The sequence below is a fragment of the Aptenodytes patagonicus genome, chromosome 1 (assembly GCF_965638725.1).
Source record: "Aptenodytes patagonicus chromosome 1, bAptPat1.pri.cur, whole genome shotgun sequence".
NCBI lineage: Eukaryota > Metazoa > Chordata > Aves > Sphenisciformes > Spheniscidae > Aptenodytes > Aptenodytes patagonicus.
The window spans coordinates 124,255,794-124,278,152 of NC_134949.1; the positions used below are offsets into that span (position 1 = coordinate 124,255,794).

A 22,359-nucleotide genomic window follows, 5' to 3' on the forward strand; every position below is an offset into this window, starting at 1 on the left:
CTCGCTGGGGGGAGGGGGGGTGAGCGGGAGTTGCCTCGGCCCTGCGGAGCTGGAGGGGAATCGCGGCGGGCGGCTGAGGCGGGGGCTGGTGAGCGAGTGGTGGGCGCTGGGGTGGCGGCCGCTGGGGTGGTGGCGGCGGCGGGTGCTCCCCCCCCCCCCCCCGCCGCCCTGTGCCTCGCCGAGCTTGTGACCCCTCTCCGCCACGGGTCTGGGTCCAGGAGGGTGACGCCCGGCCCGGTCCGGTCCGCCTGGGGCGGGGACCGGTGCTGTCTGCCACGGGAGCCGCGGCGCAGCCCCTCCGGGGCCACTGGAGTTCCTTGCCGCGGGGAGGACCGGGCGCAGGCAGGGCTGTCCCGGCGGGAAACGCCGGGCTGCGACACGTCAGTGGCGAGCCTCGGGGCTTCCGGGGTCTAACGGCGGCGGGGCGGCTGCGGGGAGCCCGGCCGGCCTCCGCCTCGCCTCTGGCGGAGCTGTCGGGGCTGGACGGGCGCTACCGTGCGAGCCGCCGGGCAGGACTGGGACTCGCGGCCTGGGCGGGGGCTGCGCCGCTGGTTCTGTCAGACGGGGCTGCCCAGCGGAGCGGGCAAGGTGTTAAACTCCGCTCTCCCGGGCTGTGGCAGTAATTCCAGAGATGCTGCCCCCTGACCCGGCTGGTAGAAACTGCCCTTCCCTCTCCTGCCTGTCAGGAGTGAGGTAGCGTGCAGGAGTACTGTCAGGTGTCAGGGACTTAGAAGACTGTTAGAGTTAATCGATTTAACTAGCTTTTAACTGATGCTTTAGGTTACTGTTTTCAACGTTAACCTATGCTATGTAAAAATAAGAACACGTCTTCCATGAAACTCTTGCAAAATGTAATTTAATGTTGTGATCATTTTAAGTCCTGCAAAGCACATGTTATTTGCCTCTTGCCTTCCCCTCATATATTTCTCATAATCCTTTCCTTTCAGGATCATGTACCATGGGTGAACCTATATCTGAATCCGAGTTTGCAGCCTTGGCTTTTTATGCTGGTGATAAATCTTGCTGTGAATTGGTAAGTAGGTTTGAAACTAAATGAAAAACTTGCAAGATGTTCCAGTGGTGTTTATACCAAAGTCTGATCTACAGAGTAATTGCTAGTGTTGATTAATTCAAACCGATGCAAAGGTACCTTATACCGTTGTATGTTATTCACTTGCAAAACTACTATGTATATACAATATATATATTGGGGTAGAGCATAGAGACTGTGTATCCTCTATCAGGCAAGTTTTACTGAACACATTGTTGTGGTTTAACCCCAACCAGCAACTGAGCACCACACAGCTGCTCGCTCACTCTCCCCTGGTGGGATGACGGAGAGAATCAGAAGGGTAAAAGTGCAAAAACTCATGGGTTAAGATAAAGACAGTTTAATAGGTAAAGCAAAAGCCACACACGCAAGCAAAGCAAAACAAGGAATTCATTCACTCCTTCCCATGGGCAGGCAGGTGTTCAGCCATCTCCAGGAAAGCAGGGCTCCATCATGCGTAACAGTGACTTGGGAAGACAAATGACATCACTCCGAATGTCCCCCCCTTCCTTCTTCTTCCCCCAGCTTTATATGCTGAGTATGACATCATGTGGCATGGAATATCCCTTTGGTCAGTTGGGGTCAGCTGTCCCGGCTGTGTCCCCTCCCAACTGCTTGTGCACCCCCAGCCTACTCACTGGTGGGGCGGGGTGAGAAGCAGAAAAGGCCTTGACTCTGTGTAAGCACTGCTCAGCAGTAACGAAAACATCCCTCTGTTACCAACACTGTTCCCAGTACAAATCCAAAACATAGTCTCATATGAGCTACTATGAATAAAACTAACTATCCCAGCACATGCATATACAACAATGTAAAACTAGACAGTGGTGCATAGGTCCTGTTAGCAGAACTTGACCAACCTGTTGGCCATGTATCCAGGCTGTACTTGGGATGATATACCTCATGAGTACTTGGGATGATATACCTCAGAGTGACAGATTCAGTTCCTTTAATTGCAAAGCAATTGCAGCTTAGTTGATCTGAGTTCAGTCCTGCAAATTGACTGTAGCGTTTACCCATTCTTTGTTCTTGTCGTCTCTTTCAGTTTTTTCTAGTTCTTTGTGCCCAATAAGGCCTCTGCTTATTTAGTTGTTTCTTTTATTGAATAAACTGTAGCACTCTTATGTTTTAATACGTCCAGTAATGCTTTCCTTGATTTTTATTTTCCCCTTCTTGCTATGCTTAAGAAGTCTTAGAAAACAGTGTAGTAGTTAATCTTTCTGATGCTTGGAGAGTTCAGTTATGAGTTACTTATCCTAAGTGTTGCTGCTGTGAAATACAAACTGGCTGGCCTACTATTCTTCCTATGCAGAAATAAAAAGTACAGGTAAATTGAATTTCTTATTTGTAAAGCTGTATCTTTACAAGGGACTGTTACCAGTAGAGTAGTGAGTCTCATTGGAAATTGTTCGTATCAATAAAGATTTTTTTTTTTTTTGGTGCTGTGGACAAAATAAAGTACTTTAACAGTTGTATCAGCGTAAGATGCTAGACATTTTATCTCTTAAGGTGATATGTGTGCTGTGCTATGGAAGGAAAGCCCTTGATTCTGTGCAAGTGCTAAATCTTGGTTTTCAAGTTTGCTTTGGTGGGAATACCACCTTGGGCTTGATGTATAGATGGTGTGTGTGGGGTGTGTGCGTGTGGTGTGGTTTGTTTTGTTTTTAAATATTGTAGCAAAATCCACTCTGTGGAGTGAAGGAGACGTTCAGTCTTTTTTTAAGATTAAGTGATTTTGAAATAATAGTTAATTTTTTCCCTCTTTGTTATTGAGTGTCCTGGTCTGTTAAATATGTTGATGTTATAATTTATTTTTGAGAGTAAGCCTTGATTTCAATGTAATGTTGTAATAGTTCAGAAATGCTACTTAGGGTGAAATCACATGGTTGCTTGTCAAGTTAGTAAGTCATCATTGCACAGCATACAAGTCTGCCACTGAAAGAATAAAAGTCTGTTAAAGAAACTTTATGAAAGATATGTGTGGTGATTTGTTTTTAAACTGTTCTCCGGTCATATTCAGAAATAGCTTTGTGTTTCTTTGAAATGATTACACGGCAATACATAGACATGATACGTAGTATTTATTAAATGACATATATAATGTTTGTTAAAATAACAGATTTTGTAGAGATCTGTAAAACAGAACGAAGTCAATTATTCTTCAGCTTGAGAGGCTCATATGGAGTACTATGTTTTAAACCCATTAAAGTATTGATACAGTATGCTGCCATGAAGTAGTAAATCACTCACTCCACTTATTTTTATATATATGTATTTATTTAAATATACATGCACTAACTGTCAAAACTTAATTATTAATTTTTGAAAACCTGTGTTGCCTTCTTAAACATGTTTCCTTGAACATTGTATTGCTGCCTAGTACCTGATTTTGAATTATTAATCTTTAGAATACTGTTCTAGTGTGATTTAATATATTGTTTAAACTAGTAAAAGTTTTCCCATGCATTCATAACTATTAATCTATGGACTTTTTTTTAATGGATATGCAGGTAAACTTTTTTTTCATAAGACAGCAACTAAACGATTGTATTAAATAACTCTAGTAAACATGCTTTTTTCCCCCGTTTGTTTTTGTTTGCTTTGTTTGCTTTTTGGCTGTGCTTAATGTGAATTATAAAGATTGGATCCAAAGGAGTTTATCGTTTGGTAGTGCAAAATACTGCAGACTTTAAGTTTCCTTGTTTTCCTCAGAAAACTGTTGGCAGAAGTGTAGAAACATGTGGGAGAATGGGGAATACCAATAGTATTTTATTCTTGGGGAAATGGGATGGGGGAAAAAAAGCATGGGGTATTCACCCACCTCAGATTGGTCTTAGAAGATAACGAGATGCTAGTGAGCACTGAATGAGCGTTATTAACATTTTATAAAAAGCTTCTGTTCAGAATGAGTAGGTATGTAGAAATAATTTTACTGTCTAGGTCCATGGTGTATGCATGAGTGTTTTAGTTAATTACTAAAAAATTATAGTTGATAATAGTTAACTAAATAATTTTAGTTAATTATTAATTAATTTTGTTAATTAATGTGTCCGCATTAGTATTTTAGTTTGGATCAGGAGAATGCTTTTGAAGCAAATATCCCAATTGTCCCTGTCTTTCATGTTTTGGCTTATGTTGTGAAGAGGTCTTGGAGTGTGCTAGTGGGATTCGCTGGGGATGAAACTAATCTAGAAGGTGCTTTTAAGAGTATAGGTAATGTGCATCAACCACGAATGGGTGCGCTGTCTATGCGACTAGGTTTGAACCAATGCAAACTAAAACCCCTTGAAGAGCGTATAATGTGAAAGTAGGCTGCTCAGTACCGAATACTTTGCTTTATAGATTTGTTTCCTATTTGATCATGCTGCTTGCTTATGAAGAGACAACCATAGACCATCTTTTATAGTGGTCTAAATATGTTTAATAATTACCTTTTCTTGAGAAAAGGAATTGGTGACAACGTAAAAATCACTTTCCTTCCTTCCTTCCCCTGATGTAAACAGTTTATATTGGTTTAATATTTAGAAACAGTTAAGAAATCATTGCTTATAGTTAGTGTAACACATTTGCAAGATACGCAATGTTGAAAAATGTGTTTATCTTTAGGGTCATGGAGTGTTTGTACAGCAATCGCCGCATAAGCGTAAAACAGGTATGTAAACTAAAACAATATTACTTAACTTTCAAATGCACTTTTTGTGCTGTGTTTGGATCTTTTGATTGCTTTTTCACTTTTTTCCTTATTTTGTCTGAATAAGTAGAAAATCATTATTTCTGAGCAGAAGCATTGTTATGTTCTTCTACACTGGAAGAATTCTCATCTTTTTGTCCTAGTGTAATGTGCAGAAGGCTGCTATACATTTGTGAGAACAGTGTAAATAGTCAATAATATGTACATATATGCATTATGTCAATTAATGTTATGAGGATGGAGATTTAAGGCTTGTGTTCATTACCTGTGTTTTAATTGTAGCTATTCTTTAGCTGTATAGGTCTAAAGACACCTTCAAGTTGATCTTTGTAGGTAAACTTTTGCAGTTACAATATTTTAAAAAATTTTTTTTAATAGTTGCAGAAAAGCAGGTGGCTCAAGAGCATGTCAAGTTCTTCAAAACTGTATTCACTGTACAGATGGTAACCTGTAATATGCAGGAAACTCAGATGAACGCAGCCAGCTGTGTAAAATGAATTTTTGCATATATTCAGACTCTCAGATAATACTGCTTCTGCTCTGAGAGTACTTGATGCCACTTCAATAGTCTAATAAGGATCTTTACCTTTTAAAGACAGTCTCTGACGGAAATGGATTATATTTTTGAAAGAGCCATGCATCACGTGCATAATGGCCTCTGGAGAAAAAAGGCGACTATTGCTGATCTTTTTGTACCATGTTGCTATGTGCCACACTACTCTGGATTTATTGTATAAAATAATTAAATGGGTACAGTTAGAAGAGGCTCATGTTTTATTTTGAAAATAGCATCTCTTATGGCCATTAAACAGCTCACGACCCTTGTTAGGCTCCTCATTTAGGAGGAGGCTGCATTTATTCATTTATAATGTATTATATCAATAAAATTCAGAACACAGGCAATTCCTTGAGCAAGGAATGTAAAGCCTGCCAGCAGGTCCCTATTCTTACCTCCATATAAATTCCCTCTCCCCCTTCAATTTATAAAAAAACCTCAAGTTGCTAGATGTATTTAGAGTGTTCAAGTTTCCTTGTTTTGGTTAGATAGTACTTAGAAATACAGTATGGAAATAACTGATGTTTTTGAATGTTTATTTGGACTTCAATTACTTGTAGTGTCTGAATTGTGTACTCTAATTCCTAACTGTTTTCTTGAAGATGTTGATCCCTGTGAAGTGTGGTGCAGTCAGCCGGTTGACGTATTAAGAGAATATTGCAACATTATTAAAATACGCATCTTTTGGCCTCTTCTCTTCAGAAGTGAAAGTAATTCTTTGGTAGCTGATTGGAGGTAAGTAATCACGTTCTCAAAGTGATTTCATCAGCCTTTACTTTTTTTTTTTGTTACTGTGAAAGATTGTTGTATACTTTCAGTAGTGGTTAAACTGTCTGCAGGAATGTTTTTACCAGTGGGCTAAGTTAGTTAAGGTCAGAAGGCATAGTTCTTGACTATACAGAAGAAAATATTAATAATGGGTTTCCGAAGTTTGGAATCTAAGAGTGTATTTAAGTACTTAGATGGATGCCCTTTATTTCAAAAGTACCAAAAGCTTTGCAGCCTTTTTTTTCTTTTTTCTTCCCCTCTCCTCTGAAGCGCTTGATTTGAGTTTTGAGATGCTCTTGCTTAGATCTAATTACCATAAATTTTAGTAATTAAGACCATGTAACACAGTGTTACTTTTCTAAATAATAACTTGTTCTGTTTTTAAGCAGTTCACAGATTTTAGACCGGAATTGGAAGAGACTCTGTGATTTAGAGGTTTTGGAAGACCTTGTTGATTTAATTAAAAAAGTTGTTGTAAGTACTGTATTTTAACTGTGTAAGTTTTCAAGTATAATAGGTTAATTAAATCTGTACTTTATGCAGCTTGGGATTATGTCTTAAATTAGACATTTCCTTTTGCTGGAGTGAATAAATTGTCTGATAGTTGAATTGCAGCTTTCTAGAAAGAAAGCGTGTCATAGGCTTTATTACAGTTGGGATAACTTACTAAATATTTGCAGAGTCAATAATACAGTTGACTGGGGCCCTTGTAAATTGCTAAGAAAGAGTCATATCAGTGAGAAAAAGGGCACCATTCCCAGATGAACAAGTTAAATACTTTTTTTCCCCCCCCTCAGTTGTTTTTTCCTCATTCAACAAATGATATTTAAAATTTGCTGTTGTTGCTGACTTAAAACAGAAACATAACAGTGCAGAGGAGAGAATGATATAAGAAATGTTCTCAGCAGCTGAAGGGAAGAGATTTATTTATTTATTTATTTTAAATTTAGGTATGACACGTTTTTAAAAAAATGTGTTTGTTGAAATTCTGTGCTATTGTGGTTTAACCCCAGCCAGCAACTGAGCACCACACAGCCACTCACTCAATCCCCCTGCCCCGGTGGGATGAGGGAGAGAATCGGAAGAGTGAAAGTGAGAAAACTCGTGGGTTGAGATAATAACACTTTAATAATTGAAATAAAGTAAAATAGTAATAATAATAAAAAAAGAATATACAAAGCAAGTGATGCATGATGCAATTGCTTGCCACCTGCTGACTGGTGCCCAACCAGTCCCCAAGCAGCAGCCCCCCGGCCAGCTTTCTCCAGTTTATGTACTGAGCATGACGTCACATGGTATGGAATATCCCTTGACCAGTTTGGGTCAGCTGTCCTGGCTGTGCCCCCTCCCAGCTTCTTGTGCACCTTCAGCCTTCTCAGTCGGTAGAGCATGGGAAGCTGGAAAGCCCTTGACTAGTGTAAGCACTGCTTAGCGACAACTAAAACATCGGTGTGTTATCATCAACATTATTCTCATCCTAAATCCAAAACACAGCACTGTGCCAGCTACTAGGAAGAAAATTAACTCTATCCCAGCCGAAACCAGGACATGTGCTCAACCCCAAGCTACACTTTTCCAGTCCACCTTACTGTTATATGTCTTTCTATGATTAGGTATTCATGTACTATATTGATCTTGTGGATTCATACTTCCTTATGCTCTTTTTGCTGCTTCCTCCTTCAGGCTATCCGAGTGCTCTGTTTTCACCTCCTTGTACTTCAGGATGTCCCTGCAGTTTTTCCATTTTGTCTCATGTGAGGAGTTCTTTGTACTGTTTCCTCCTCTGGTAGTCTCCCATTCGATCTTTATATGAGAGGGTCTGTGTATATTCCCATTTCCCTGTTTACCTCTGCTTCCCTCTTCTTACTTCCTCAGCCTCTATCTCCTTCTCCATGTAAAAGATTGTATATCCAATAGTAAAATTTATTTGGAGGAGCAGAAGATCTCAGGAGAGGAAGTACTGTTGTTTTGGATGGTTTTCATTGGATGTATCAGCTGGTTCTTTGGTATGTAGATAACTGCAGAAGTGGTAAAAGTGACTGACTTTCCTAACCAGATGTCACAGCATCCATGCATTCTCTATTTCCACATCAACATTTATTTATTTTTCAACAAAAATGGTAGGGGATTTGCTACTGAATACAAGAATATTTCCTGAAACTTTGAAATGGACCAGGACAACTGTCCAAATGATACTGCATTCAAGCAGAACAGAAAATGTTATTGAGTTGAACCTGAGCAGATAGAAACTAAAGTTACCAGGTCTTAATAACTTGTTTTTATTTGTTTTCTATCCCTTTTCTAGAATGTTCCACCTTTTATTGGTGGCATACTGAGAATTGGCAGCAGAATAGAAAATGTAAGTTTCTTGAATTGTTTTTGATAGGAATGCTTCTTTATGTATGAATACAAACAAAATATTTGTCCAAATATCCAAAATTTTAAAATGCTTGCATAAATAGAGTCTGTAGTTTTTGGAATATGTAGTATATAGGACTGGAGTTGCCAGTTGTTGCAACTCTGAGCCACAAAAGGAAATGTGTGTGTGACAGGAACTGTGAAATAAGTATCATCTGTGTAAGATGACCAAAATGAGTGAGAACTTTGGGGGTAGTTCACATGCTGAAAATAAATGGTTTCCTTGGAGGTTGCTACTGCAGTGTGGTTGGGTGGGTTTAGGTTGTGCAGCTGGAGCCCAGGTCAGCCCTCCAGTGTCCGCTTTGGTACCTGCTGGTGGCTTTCCTTGTTGCTTTCTTGCAGATTAGCCATTTCTTGTTGAAGGCTTATTCCTTTGAGATGTCTCAGTGCTCTCTCTGCCTTCAGTCTTGAAGATTCCTAGATTCCCTCCCATAAGCACACAGTCCTCTCTCGGTGGTGTGTTTTGCTTTGTCCTCTTTCTGTGCTGGTGTTGGTGTGTTAATGCTAACAGTCTAGGTATGGGCAAAAGGCAAACACACTTTATATGTAGAGACAAGTTATTTTTAGTATAATTGGAATCTTCCAGAATTAATTATTGCAGAAGAGGAAATAAAACGAAGAAACAAATACGACTAAACAGAAAAACTCTTTAATGATAATGCAGTTAAAATTGTAATAGACACTCTTCCTAGTATCTGACCCTTTTCCAGGTGTTGTGCTTACTCTTGTACTGCTCCTTGGGATCCTAAAGTGAATGGCTTCTGTCTGGTGTTTGGGGGGGGTGGGGGTGGCGGGTATAGTCATCACTGCCTGGAGCTTTTTGCTGCAAGGACTGCTGTTGATGCTTTCTTCTTCCTCATTCTAGGATCTGCTTTGGTTCATTTTTTATGTTTGGTAATGCACTTTTATACCCTGCTCTTTATTTTCCTTGGTCTGCAGGTTCAAGTTACATACGATTTTACTATCTATAGTATGTTTTATGTATGTTAGAAACTGCTTTAGCCCAATTTCGTCCAGCTCTATTTTTTTTTTAACTTGGCCACTTGTTTATAGCCATTGGTTCTCCAGTGTCAGCTTGTGTCCCATCTCTTACTCTCCCGTGCCTGTACTCCTCTAAACTGCATTATGTGTGTCCAATTTTCATGGCCTGTGCTCTATCATACTTTGCTTGCATTTCTCTATACTGCATCATTGTGTTAGTCATAGCATCATTAACTGCTTGTTACTACTGTCTATATGAAAGCTATTGTTTTACCATACAAAAGTAAACCAAATTAGTCATAGCCACCCGGTTAGAAGAAAAATTGCTGTTACAGTTAAAACCAAGTTAAAACAGAGCTCTAAGCAGGTCAGGACAAGCTCGGAGTAAGCCCGACAATTCGCAGCCCTGTGGCCTTGCAAACTCTGTACAAAGCCTGTGGCCTATTACTAGCAATGGCCATGCTGTATGATGGGGCTACAGGGTTACAAGTAGGGCTAAGTCTGATCACTGAAATGATGCAAAAGTGCTCCTCTTTGGGAGACAGGTTGGAAATCTTTTATGAGATTCTCAAATAGTGCTACTGATTCAATCTGAGGGACTGTCAATAGCTGAGTAAGGGTGTGGCTTGGAAACATGCTGATCCATCTTCATTATCAAATTCAGTGTACAGTAGAACTATACTTGTTACATTTTTCAGCTTGTAAACTTTGGACTGTGAACATTCTTAGTTTTCCTGTGTTTGTCACTTTTTTCCCACTTTCTAGTTTCTGCTGCCTGCTGTAGGTTAACTGCAAAAGTTAAAACAAAAACATTGAAGTTAGAAGACAATATCGTAGCTAATAGTAGCAATAGGAGAAGCAGAATAGGTACAACTGTATGTTACTGTTGGATAACCCAGTTCCTATATTTTTAGTGATACTTGTCTTAGTCATGTGGGCTTTTAAATTATTTTTCAAAATCTGTAGGGCCAGATAATGTGGGAGTATCCCGGGCAATGGGCATTCTTCACTCAATCCCTCTCCTTCAAATAAAGCTCTGTAGCTCAAACAATTTAAATTTAGTTTGAATAGAAGGGAAGTCATGATTTACAGAATTAAGTCTTAGCCCTGGTCTGCATGTCTAACAGCCTGGAGAATGTTGCTTTTTCTAGTCAGGCTTGTCACTTCACACTGAAGCAATTTTGTGTGCAGTCATCAAAAAGAAGTTTCTAAATCAAATTCTATAATTTGAATCGCTCCCCTGTCTCCTGTTGAAAGAATGACTGTTTTTGTTTTGTGAATATGCTGTATCATGCTGTGCTTGAGTTATCCAGATATTTATATTTGTGAGCTGTTGTCTATTTCAAAGGCTAACAGATCAGGAAGAAGTGCATAGTGTAAATGCTACAGTAGTATTGTTATATTTACATGGAATGCTTCCACTATATTGCCAGTGAGCTGTTGGTTTGTGTGGTGTTTGTTGTTTTTGTTTTAAGACTTAGCTTTGTATAGAATTAGAGTTACCATTTTTTTCTTTCTTTTCCTTGTCTTCAATTGAAACAGGGTGTCTTTGATGTGGGGGATGCACTTGATTGGGTCAGATACACAGGTGATGTCAGTATTCTGCAGAGGCTGGAGAAACTGGGTGATTTTGGTTGGATCTATCTCGAAATTTTCTTTGCTGAATGTAAGTATGAACACTTTTGAAGAAACAGTGGTGAGGAAAGTCACCTGTGTTGTAGTTCTGACATAGTTAATGTTTGTATGTATTTCATTAGTCTGGAAGTGACTGGAAGAGTGACTGGAAAAATAGTGGTGGTGGTGGTAGTGTGGGATTTTTTTCTCTTGGTTTTTGCTTATTTGAACCAGCTGATTCTTCCTTGAATCTCTGTATATGGATTGTATTTGCAGTGCATGTGCTCTTTTTTAACAGGAGTTCAGAACACTTTTTCGCTTTGGTGTCCATTATGGGCTGTACGTGTGCCCTATATTCCTTTAACTTAGGGTTAAGTTGAAAGTTGCCCGAAATATTATTTGGGTCTTTCTGTTAAACGTTGGCAAACAATTTTGTCAAAATATTGAGATGTTAGTCAGATTTCAAAAATTAGCTTATGTAGCTCATGGGAGTTACTGTAAGATATTAACACTAGCAGCAGAACTTCCGCTGAAATGACAAAAAGCTCCCAGGCATGTGTTTTTGACATGTGTTAAATGGCTTATATTCTGGTCTTTCTTTTTGCATATACGCATTCTAACTCAGCTGTTCCAGTAAGTAACGGGGTGGTAGAAATCAACTTGCATGTAAGGAGAAGAATCTTTTTATAGTTAAGTACCAAAGTACCAATTCTTTAAAATACAAATCTCTACAAATCTTTAAAATGCAAATTCTTTAAAAAGCAATTGAGTTTCAACTGATTGCTTGAAATTAGGCAAGTGCTTCAACGTTTTGCAGTCTGCAGCCAGTTATTTTGGGCTTACCCAATAATAAAGAATTCCTTTTCTTTTGAATGTTTCTGTTGCTTAATTTGTTTCTGTTATTTAGTTGGTGTGTCAAATTTTGCTTCCAGTCAGAAAACAGAGCTTGGCTCTTAGCAGCAGAAGATAAACCCTACTTCTTGTCTTTGGTAACTTCTTCACCCACTGTATTTTTCTGAATTTTGTCTGCAGGTAAACGTTATATTACTAAAGTTGCTTTGGAAGATTGTAATTTAGTGGAAGAATTTAAAGCTGTGACCTGTGAAAACTGTAGGACGGTGAGAGAAGATATCAGAATGTGTTTGTGCTTTTCTTTTTTTTGTTGTTAATTTTTGGGTTTTTTTATGATCAAAGATTATAAAAATGACCAAATGATCAAAGATAAAGGTTTCAAAAGCTTGAGTGAGTAATTGTCCTGACATAAATAGTTACCTTGAGAGGTCCTGGCCTAATAAACAGAACGTTAGTTGTTTATGTTGCCAGTGTACGTTGGAGAGTGTTCCCCTCCTCACCCCCCCAAAAAAAGTCAAGGAAATGCAGTTAATATTGATACAAGATTGTTCAACTGGATTGTTTTAACACAGAAATAAGATGCTCTCAGATTCTTTGCCATGTGTTCCTTTAATGTAGATGTTTGGGGGTTTTTTCTATGGGAGTCTGGTTAATTTCTGTATCTTCCTTGCTACAATTCCATAGTTCAAGAGCTATGCTGAAAGGCACTGAGTAGGGAACTGGTTGAGCTGTGCTGTACTCAGCCTACTTCGCTATTTGACACATGCTTGCTTTTGATGAAGACTATTTTATGGAACCCAGGAGAGCTTCTGAGTTAGTCCTGCTTTTTAATTATTGTTCATTGTATTCTTGTCTGCATAACACTTTTATTTGTACACTTTTAAGCTTATTAATTGCAATGAATTAAAAGTATTAAATTACAACTAATAGTGCATATCTAACACTGTTTTTACAAGAATAAAAACTTAGCTGCCTCTTGTCAGATGTTTTCTTTACTTTTCATTGCAACTGAGTTTAATTACAGTGGTTGCCAAATTGTTTTTTTTCTTTATTTCAGAACAGTGAATCTATGAAACAGAAAGGAAATGAGGAATTTTCCCAAGGAAACTTTGACCATGCTATAATGTCATACACTAAAGCAATAGAGTTTTGGTAAGAATGAAACTGGTTAACTAGATTGTGTTATATCATATGTATTCAGCTTATTCAGATTTATCCTGATTTTGTATAGTTTTGCATGAGCCACTCTACTTAGAGGCCAAATGATACCTAATTTAAAAAAAACAAACAAAAAAACCCGCTACGTAACACATTTTTTGTTCTATTTTATTTCTTGTTACTAGTGGTTGTTTGCACTTTTACTGCCCCAAAGGTCCCGTTAGAGTTTAAAGCTGATCTAAAATGACTAACAGTAAGTATAGTAAACCTGAAAAGGAAATAAGATATTTGGTGTGAACAGCCACTTTTGGTATCATCCCTCCTAAATACTCCCCAGCAGAACAGTATGACCAACTGTTGCAAATATTGATCATCTCAGCTATGATGCAGAACTAGTGAACAAGAACAAATATTTATTTTTGAGTATCTGCTCTTGGTAACTCTGTATGCAACAGGCTTAATTTCCTTTTGTAAGTCTTGTTTAATTTCTTCCCAAAAGTCATTTGCTGAAAGGCTTTGGAGACTTTCCTGGGCTCTATAAAGGGGCAGGGAGGCAGAGATTAAATGAGAATTTATGTCCTATGCATATAGAGCCTTTGCCCCCTTCCTGTAGTCTGCATGTAATGTGAACTAGCTACAGAATGCTGGTTTGGTGTAATTGCTACTTGTGTTGTAGTCATGCAAATGCTACTTTTACAAGTTCTGGTGTCTGTGAAATATGGTGAAATTCATGAAGTCCCACCTTTCATAAAAAATTGATTGTGCAAGCTGTTTTATTTTTTTCATTTTGAAGTTTGTAGCTTTACAATTGTGCAGTTGAAAGGATTAGCATTTTGCTTATGTCTTGCTTCAGATTTTATGTCATGTAGTAGGATACATTTCAATCCCAAATTCAAGCTGATTTCAGCCTCCTTGAAAAGTTGGGTAGGCTGACTTCGGTCAAGTGACTATCTGAGATGATGGAGCAGGCTAAGAAGGCTTTGCTCAGGGTAGCTGATGGGGTGGGGGGAGGAAGGAGCAGAATTCAGTGAAAGAGCAAAGGAAATCCCATGGCTTGGAAAGAGCAAAGGAAGTCTCATGGTTTCCAGGGGCTGTAGAGCTGAGCTGTTGTTACAGCTATTTGTTAGAAATTGTTCTTTGTCCTTAAGACCCTGCTGGAAGGTGAGGGATAGCTCGATGATGTCTGGCAGCTAGGGAATCCTTCATCTGCTCTGTGCACTGTCTTCCCTTTCTCATTCTCCCAGTGTGAGCAGACTTTCATCTGCTTCATCATCACACTCCTTCCCTAACTAGCTGCATCCTCCCTTGGCTTCCTTTCAAGTGGTTGCTGGATTACATATACTGGTTCCCCCGCTCTCATTCTCCATGAGGTACATTGGGGGCAATGCTTTAGAACTGCTGCTTAGTCTGCCCATTCAGGCAGAGGGTTATGAAAAAGTTGTAGACCCAGTGATCCAGAAGTGTTCATGAGATGTCTGATTTAATTAGGTCTTCAAAGTTAGGAATTCCAGAACAAAATAAAATGGGATGTATGTGACAGTTGAGCTAGCTTTTCGATGTTTCACGCCTTTTTTTGCCCCCCCTCCCCCCCCCTTTTTTTTTTCCTTTTTGAAACAAAGCTGACACTGTAGGGAACATATTGGCCATACCTTTGGAACATTTGAGGTGTACTTTGATATGTTTGTCAGAGCCTAGTGGGTTGGGGAAGGAGTTTAAATCTCTCTCTCTCTCTCTTTTTTTTTTTTTTTTTTTTTTTTTTTTTAAAGTAGGCTGAGAGTGATTTGAATTGGTTGGATGTTGTATTAGTGGGCCCAAATCTTACAAATTATTACATAATTAAAACTAATATTCTCAGTGACAACTTGTAAATCAATGGGACTATTCAAGGAAGCTTGTATATAATTGTTGATGCTAGAGTGCTTGCAGACAACTATTGTGAAAACTTTTTTTTTTTTTTTGCTTCTTAAGATTTTCAAAAGTAATATACATTACTAACTTTTAATTTTTTTTTTTTTTAAGTCCTGCAAACCATCTTCTGTATGGAAACCGAGCTCTTTGTTTAATTCTCACAAGGCAGTACAAGTAAGTAACCCCTCGTTTATAATCCAAAATGTGGTGACTTGCAGTTAAAAATTGGCAATATACTTAGGAAAATAGTATTTTTAAAACTCAAGTATATAGTAATTGTGATGTTACTACCTCAGAAAACTGATATTAAGAAAAATGACTAATATTAGCTGTATCTGCTGGCAGTATGTAGTACCATTTATAATTTGGGGGGGGGGTTATACAACAGGAAAAAAAATGTCAGTACTAGTGAGTATTGTGATTTTTATTAAACCTTTTGAAGAAGAGATCAGTGTGGGTATGGGGGTTATTTTCTTTAAGCCAGTTGTTAAGCTAAAAATCTTGTTTATGAGCAAGGTGCATGTATACCTTTTATGGAAAGCGAACCCAAGAATTTATTGTTAGTATAATTGAAGTCTTAAGGGTCTACTTGTTATTAGTCCAGATCTAATTGTTGAAATACAAAGAAATCATAACAATATAATTAAAATTGGTATCCACATGATTCTTAGTTTTTGCCCATTTTCCTGGTGTTATGCTCACCCCTCCACCGCTCCTCTGGGTACTGAAGTCGGCAGTTCCATTGCTGTAGCAGTGGGCTTAGAGAGCTGTCAGCGTGCGGAGTCCTTCTGTGGGAGGAAAGTGATGTTCAAGCTGATGGTTTCTTCTTCCTCACTCTGGGGTCCACTTGGGGTCACTTTTATGTTTGCTAACATGCTATTACACTTCTGTCTTTGTTGGTCTGCAGCACCCCGTTATGTCTGAGGTTACTATACATGGCACTTTTAATGGATGTTACTTTTTCTTTGTTACTCTTAAAGTTATATTTGTCCAGTTCTGGCATGTCTTTAACTGACCATTGGTGAGCTGTTTACAGCCACGGGGTCTCCAGTGCCAAGCCTGTGCCCCATCTCTTGTCAGCTTGTGCCTGTATTCCTTTATGTTGCATCCTGTGTCTCCACTTCTCAAGGCCTCTGCTGTCATATCAGGCTTGTATTTCTTTATGGGACATCATCATTTTGGAGTCATAAATACCTCATTATGCATAGAATAACTGCTTGTTAGTGCTATCTATCTAAAACTGTCATTGTACTCTATAAAAGTAGAAAAAACTAGCCATAGACACCTGGTCAATTAGAAAAATTGCTGCCACAGTTAAACCAAGTAAAAGAAAGCTGCAGGCAGGTCAAGCTGCAGTTCAGACTGAGCAAGACTGAGAAGCCTCAGTCCTGAGGCTTTGCAAACTCATTACAGAGCTTATGGCCTGCCATTGGCGGTGGCAATACTGTATTATGGGACTACGCAGTTATATAGTGTTCTCCAGATCATCTGCTGGAGAGTTCATGGCTTTATCCAAGGTGCATGTCTTCCTCCCATTTTCAGAGCCTCATGAGAGGCAGTGGGTCATATGCTCTCCCAGGTTTTGATATAGGACAGGACTTTTCACTGCAGCTCGGCCTTGTGTCGTTATGTTTTGACAGTGCTTAGGGGCAGCTTTCCTAGCGCTGCACCAGGCTGTCGAGAGGTGGCACTGGAGGAAGGACGGGATGGGTGAAAACAAAGCATAACAGCACACACTAGAGAACGAGACAAGTGCTTCAGTTTTTTTTTTCTTTTCAACTGCTCTTATAATATCTCAGTATCTTGAGGTTCTGTACCCCACTATCTGTCTCTTACTCAAGCATTTTTCCTTGTGTTTGCTTCCTTTGCAATGTGAATATGGTGCAATTTCTCCCATTCTAATCACTAGTTCTGTTGTGGTTTTTTTTTATTACTAATTTTTTTAAATTTATTGCCACATCTCTAAATTCTGCCATTACTACCTGGCGTTTCTCTAATTTGCGGGGGGAGGGGGGGGGGGGAAGGATTTTTTTTTTGTTCTAACTTGCTTTCATTTCACTGAATTAATTCTTCTTGAAATCTCTGAAAAATTTTGTTGTGTAAAACATGCTCCTTGTTTTGAAATTATTGTCTCTTTTAGGCTTTTCTTTAGTATCCAGCTTTCGTTACCACAGAGCATCTCGTTCTCCTCCTTCAGATCCCTCTGTACAAGGTTTTCAGCTATAATGGTTACAAAAAACAGTGGTAGTGACTAGGCAATTTATGAACACTTTCATGTGAAACAAGGTTTTTTTCCATATTCCTTCCCTTTGTGGAGGTAAAACAGTTAACGCCTCATAGGCCTTTGCAGGCCCCTCAAGTTAGGTCTCGCTGCAGACATTTTCTAAAGGCTTCACTGAGTCAGCATGACCCAGCTATCAAAGGAGTCACTTATTTGTAAGCTTCCTCATCTGAAGTAATCCTTATGTGACCGCTCTTTGTTGTAATTTATTACATCCTGCTTATCTGACACACAGCTGTAGGTCAGTGAAGAACGAGTGGTATATCCCAAAGGTATAGAAACTCTGTAACTGCCCGCTTTGGGCAGCCTTGGTATCAGCAGAGGCTGTCGCTGCTGCTCTGTGTTCTCTCCTGTAGCCGTAGGGATAGTCTGCTTCTCTTCTGACCTGACCAAAATTGTAATTGTGGTTATTCCATGACACCTTGTATATAAAAAGTCAGTCGGGCATGTTCTTCAGGCTTCAGTTGTTGGGAGTTTTGGAGGTTACTGTCTTTCAGTGCTCAGCAGTTAATACTTGAACCCTCAAATCTCTAGCTATGATTATGTGACTACTCTCTAATATGATTTCTGTCAAAATATTTAGGTTTGGTATTCAGGCTTTTTTATTAAGGCTTTGCTTTTTAAAGGAACGTTTTGTTAGAACCCAGTTAAGGGGTAGGTACATATGCAGAAATGCTGGAAAACCTAGTAGGTAGGGGGAGGGAATAAATATCTGATGGGTGAAATAGTTGAGACCTGTAACATTTTAACCCAGGTAAGTTTCAGCTAAGAAGTGTTGTCTGACCATGCCTTTACACAGGTGAATAAACTGTTCTTTTATTCCCTTTGTATTTTTATAGTGCCTTGTATGTCTGCTCTGTAGATTTTTCTGAAGTATAAATAATAAATACTTCCTCTTTTTCCCTCCCTTCTCTAAGGAGAGCCCTTGCTGATGGAAAAAGAGCCACTATTTTGAAGCCTAATTGGCCAAAGGTTAGTTTCATATACGTTTCAAAATTGTCTTTTGTTGGTACCGAAAACCAACGTAAGAACCCGGAGTCTTAATTACAGGTTTGACCCAGGTAGATGTGACATGTTCTCATCTGCGTTTAGCACTAATGACAGTAGAATGAACACAGTACCTTGTGGACTAAGAATTCTGCTTCTGTCTGCCAAGTACATAGTTTGCTTGTATTTTTATATTAAAAATGTTATTTTGACATGCTTGTAAGTGTTGTTACATGGTGTTCTGCATGTGTAAAGACAGAAGAAAACATTTATTGCATTGTTGTGCATAGCTATGTTATCACAATGCTTTAGAAAGAACACACGTAGTCCTTACGATAAAAAAAATCCTGATTAATGACCAACATGTATTTCCCAATATGCTTGGCCTAAAAAGAATAAATAACAGATAGTTACAAAATTGCAAAGCAGTAGTTGAGATTAGGAGAAAAAGCAAATTTGCTCTTTTCCAAAGCCAGAGGCTAGATGCTACTCCCAGTGAATTATCTTTTTGTTTCAGTGTGCTGAGTAGTTGAAAACTTTGATTACTCATCATTTGACCTGAAACAGGTGGAGTAGATAACTTTGAGTATGTAAAATTTTACTTTGTATTGTCTACTGCAGCTGTTTTGGATATAAATTGTTTTCTTATTTGTGTGCATGAACGCTTGAAATTCAAACTTATGTCCATGTAGGGTCACTACCACTTCTGTAAGGCACTGTCATTACTGGGGGAACATGAACTGGCTTTGGAAGCTAATGAGAGAGCTCAGGAGCTATGCAAGAATATTCTTGACGGACTTAAAGATCTTATTCAACAAAATGACAAGTTAAAGAAGACATTAGACGAAATCAATGGTAACCTTTTCTGATTTCAAGATCTACCTTGAACATAGCAAAATTCCTTCTTTGGTAACTTTCCTTGAAACTAGCTAATTCCTTTCCCTCCCCCCCCTAATTTTCTATAGGTATTAAACAACATAAACAGAAACCAAAGAAGTCGCTTCTTGAGAACAAGTAAGCAACTGTCAAGTTTGCTTTTTTTTCTAATTAGCAATGCTTAGTATAAGATTTAAGTAATACGTAGCATAGATATTGCTTAAATTGTTATCTATTAGTAAATAAAAATGGAAGGAATAAACTTATCAGAACTGCAACCAGAGCGCAGCCTAGGAGTAAAGAGGACTTCTAGGAACTAAATAAGCTATCTTGAGATGTGTTCTACTTCCAAGCAGTTTCCTTCAGCATTAAGTTTTACCCATGTTGGAAATAACAGGAAACAGTTACTTTTTCATGTTTTTTGTCCTCCCAACTTGAAGTACTTCGCTGTTGAGGAATTTTGGTGCCTGAAAATGTCAGTGCAATCACACCCACTTTTTTGTGTTAACATTGCTATATAAAGTTCGCTAGGAGATCAAGCTGATTTGAGGAACTGAATGCTAGCAAATGCATTTTGGCAATGGTAAAAATGAATGTGTATCCTAATTTGTAGGAACTTGGTTTTGCCACATCTATTCTGTTCTTTTGCCTTGCCCAGAGAGAGTAAGAGAGATTCCATATTCACAGATTCAGCTAAGTTACAATGTATGTTGTAACTTCTGTATTAAACATTTTTCTGAAAGATTTTTTTTATTTTTATTGGTCTACTTGTAGTGATGTGCTGTCATTCAAAAACAGTACAGTAAGTAAACTACTAAACAGCTTTTTGTAAACCTGAAAATTTTGGAGGAACTTAAATTTGTTTCCTTTCTATATTGCACAAATAAAATGTGGTCTTGGGCAAGATTGATTATTATTTTTTTAATTAATTACCTTTTTTTTTTTTAAAATGTGCAGTAATCCAGTTCCTGTCCCTTTTATAGATAACAGTACTTTTTTTTTGTTGTTATATTTTTGCATAGCCTTGGACTATGTGCAAATTCGTGCAATTTGAAGGTATAAAAAATGGCTGTTTGATCAAATCCTTTAAATATGCTTATGCCATTACACTTCTATGAGGGGTAGACTTCTTGTATTTGTCTTTGTTTTTTTCATGATACATGTATGGTATCTGTCTTAAATACTGAGAAAAGACATCAACATTGGAAGAACTGGAGTTCTCTCTTTTTACATATCAGAGACTGCAGTTCTTCAGAATCTCATTTAATAATCTCTCAAGAACAAAAAGAAACAGAAAAAGACAGAAAGAGAACACAGTCTGATCCTAAAGATCATCATTGTCATCAAAAACATGATACGAGGGTAAGTTATGCTACAGCTGGAATTACAAGACTAACAGTGTGTTGATTTTCGTCATCCTGGAATGTGTTATTTAATGGCGTGGCTGAGATTTTGCAGCCACTGTGTTTTAATAATTATGTACTTTCTCAGCCAAGTGCGCTTTTCCTGTAATATTTAACTACCAAATCTACGTTCAGAACTTTGGATTTGAAAGGAGGTGGGAGGTGATTGCTTGAATGAGAAGGTGGAGGCTGTACGTTAGGAGGAAAGGGGTCTCTTCAGGGTTATTGAAAGTGAGACTGAAGTCATGTCTGATTTGACTGTCCAGTCCTGCCTGTCAGTGTGCATTCAGATGTGGGCTTCCCTTTGGCTTTAAGGGAGGATTCAGTTAACACGTACTGATGGAATGGAGTGCAGTGGAAGATGCTTTAGCGAAAGTTAATTCAAATACAGGGCTTTTGCTATACTGGAGTATTGTTTTGCACTGATATTGTGACATTAAGGTATTTGCATGGTTATAGACCATATTTTCATGCTCTGTAAACAGATTTCTTTCATATAGGAAAAACGTTGATTAAATAATATGCTTAACTGGATTGTATTTAAAACTAGGGTTTTGTGGTTCTCAAATATCTCTCTGGCTTGCATGTTTAAAACAAGTGTAGTATAGTGCTAAAATGCAAGATGGACTTGTGTTACTTTAGTAGCCCTTTGTAATTCTTTAGATTCATTCTTTCAATTTAAAAGACTGTTCACAAGCGCAAATATTCTACTAGATTATTTTTATTAACTTTTTTGGTGAGGAAGGCTTAAAAGAGAAAGTGAAGCTGTTGCGGGGGAGATTTAGAACCACTGCCAAAGGTAGCAGCAAAAGTGGTTTTATTGAAGTAAGGTGGTATAAAAGTGAGGCTTAACAAAGTCCAATGGCAAGGTTCAATCTATTACTCTACTGCACAGAGGATATAATAATGATTCAAAGTTACCAATACAAGATCTTAATGCCCTGTGATACAAGGTTATGCGCGATATCGGTCATTTACGAAAGATCTGCAGTTGGTAAGGGTTCTCTCAACCTCAAGGAGTAACCTTGAGAGGCGTCTCAACTCAAGGGGAGATCACCGCCATGCTGCCAGCTACTTAGCAGGGAGAGGTCAAAAAAAGCTCACTCAGGCTGTCATATTTATGGAATAAAGTGGTTGGCTCGTAGTCAAATTACGTGTGATGGAAAAGGTAAGCATGAGACGCCTTGTACCCACAACTTCCTTTGTTCCTTGACCAAATTTGTTTTGGAAGAACCATCTGCTATTTATGTGTTAATCGCATGATCGGTGTTCCGGTTTCCAAGCTCATACACATCAAAGCTCACCATGTCAACCTGTCCCTGTGTGGGTTTTCAAAGAACAGGTTGGAACTAGAGAAGTTCAAGGCTGGTCACAGCCTAGGCCTTTACTTCCTTTGGAGCCTGAACCAAACTACCACTAGTTTGGTCAAGGAGTGGAGTGCATCCATCACAGAAGCTTAATAGAGTAAACTTTGCTCTCTGTTCATGGTTGATTTTTGTTCCTGAAAAATAATTAAACTAAGGATACATGTTAGTGAAGGATGACTAAAAAAATCCACCAACAAAAGCCTCTAATTCTGCCTTTTAGAAGGTTATTTTAGTGTTGAAAGTGCAGTGGCCTACTATGTTGTCATGGTTTAACCCTCGTAGGCAGCTCAGCCCCATGCAGCTGCTTGCTCACTCCCCTCAGCAGGATGCGGGAGAAAACCCTAAGTGTAAAAGTGAGAAAAAAAGACAGTTTAACAGGCAAAGCAAAAGCTGCATGCACAAGCAAAGCAAAATAAGGAATTCATTCGCTACTTCGCATCAGCAGATG

General features: G+C 38.7%; 1 protein-coding gene across 5 annotated transcripts in view; it reads left to right on the plus strand.

Moving 5' to 3' along the window:
• TTC3 (tetratricopeptide repeat domain 3) overlaps nucleotides 1-22,359 on the plus strand; it is a 67,095-nt gene that overhangs the window by 203 nt on the left and 44,533 nt on the right. For 2 of the 5 annotated variants that reach the window (XM_076353888.1, XM_076353906.1), the window contains exons 1-14: nucleotides 46-88; nucleotides 948-1,033; nucleotides 4,658-4,703; nucleotides 5,901-6,033; nucleotides 6,453-6,540; nucleotides 8,372-8,425; nucleotides 11,008-11,131; nucleotides 12,112-12,197; nucleotides 12,989-13,083; nucleotides 15,109-15,171; nucleotides 18,196-18,250; nucleotides 18,958-19,120; nucleotides 19,231-19,279; nucleotides 20,380-20,503. In XM_076353888.1, coding sequence (XP_076210003.1) covers nucleotides 959-1,033; nucleotides 4,658-4,703; nucleotides 5,901-6,033; nucleotides 6,453-6,540; nucleotides 8,372-8,425; nucleotides 11,008-11,131; nucleotides 12,112-12,197; nucleotides 12,989-13,083; nucleotides 15,109-15,171; nucleotides 18,196-18,250; nucleotides 18,958-19,120; nucleotides 19,231-19,279; nucleotides 20,380-20,503 — 1,155 coding nt within the window. In that variant the 5' untranslated portion in view covers nucleotides 46-88; nucleotides 948-958. Of the gene's footprint in view, nucleotides 1-45; nucleotides 89-947; nucleotides 1,034-4,657; nucleotides 4,704-5,900; nucleotides 6,034-6,452; nucleotides 6,541-8,371; nucleotides 8,426-11,007; nucleotides 11,132-12,111; nucleotides 12,220-12,988; nucleotides 13,084-15,108; nucleotides 15,172-18,195; nucleotides 18,251-18,957; nucleotides 19,121-19,230; nucleotides 19,280-20,379; nucleotides 20,504-22,359 lie in introns of those variants that run through there. The other 3 variants (XM_076353896.1, XM_076353879.1, XM_076353914.1) reach the window with 3 other exon arrangements.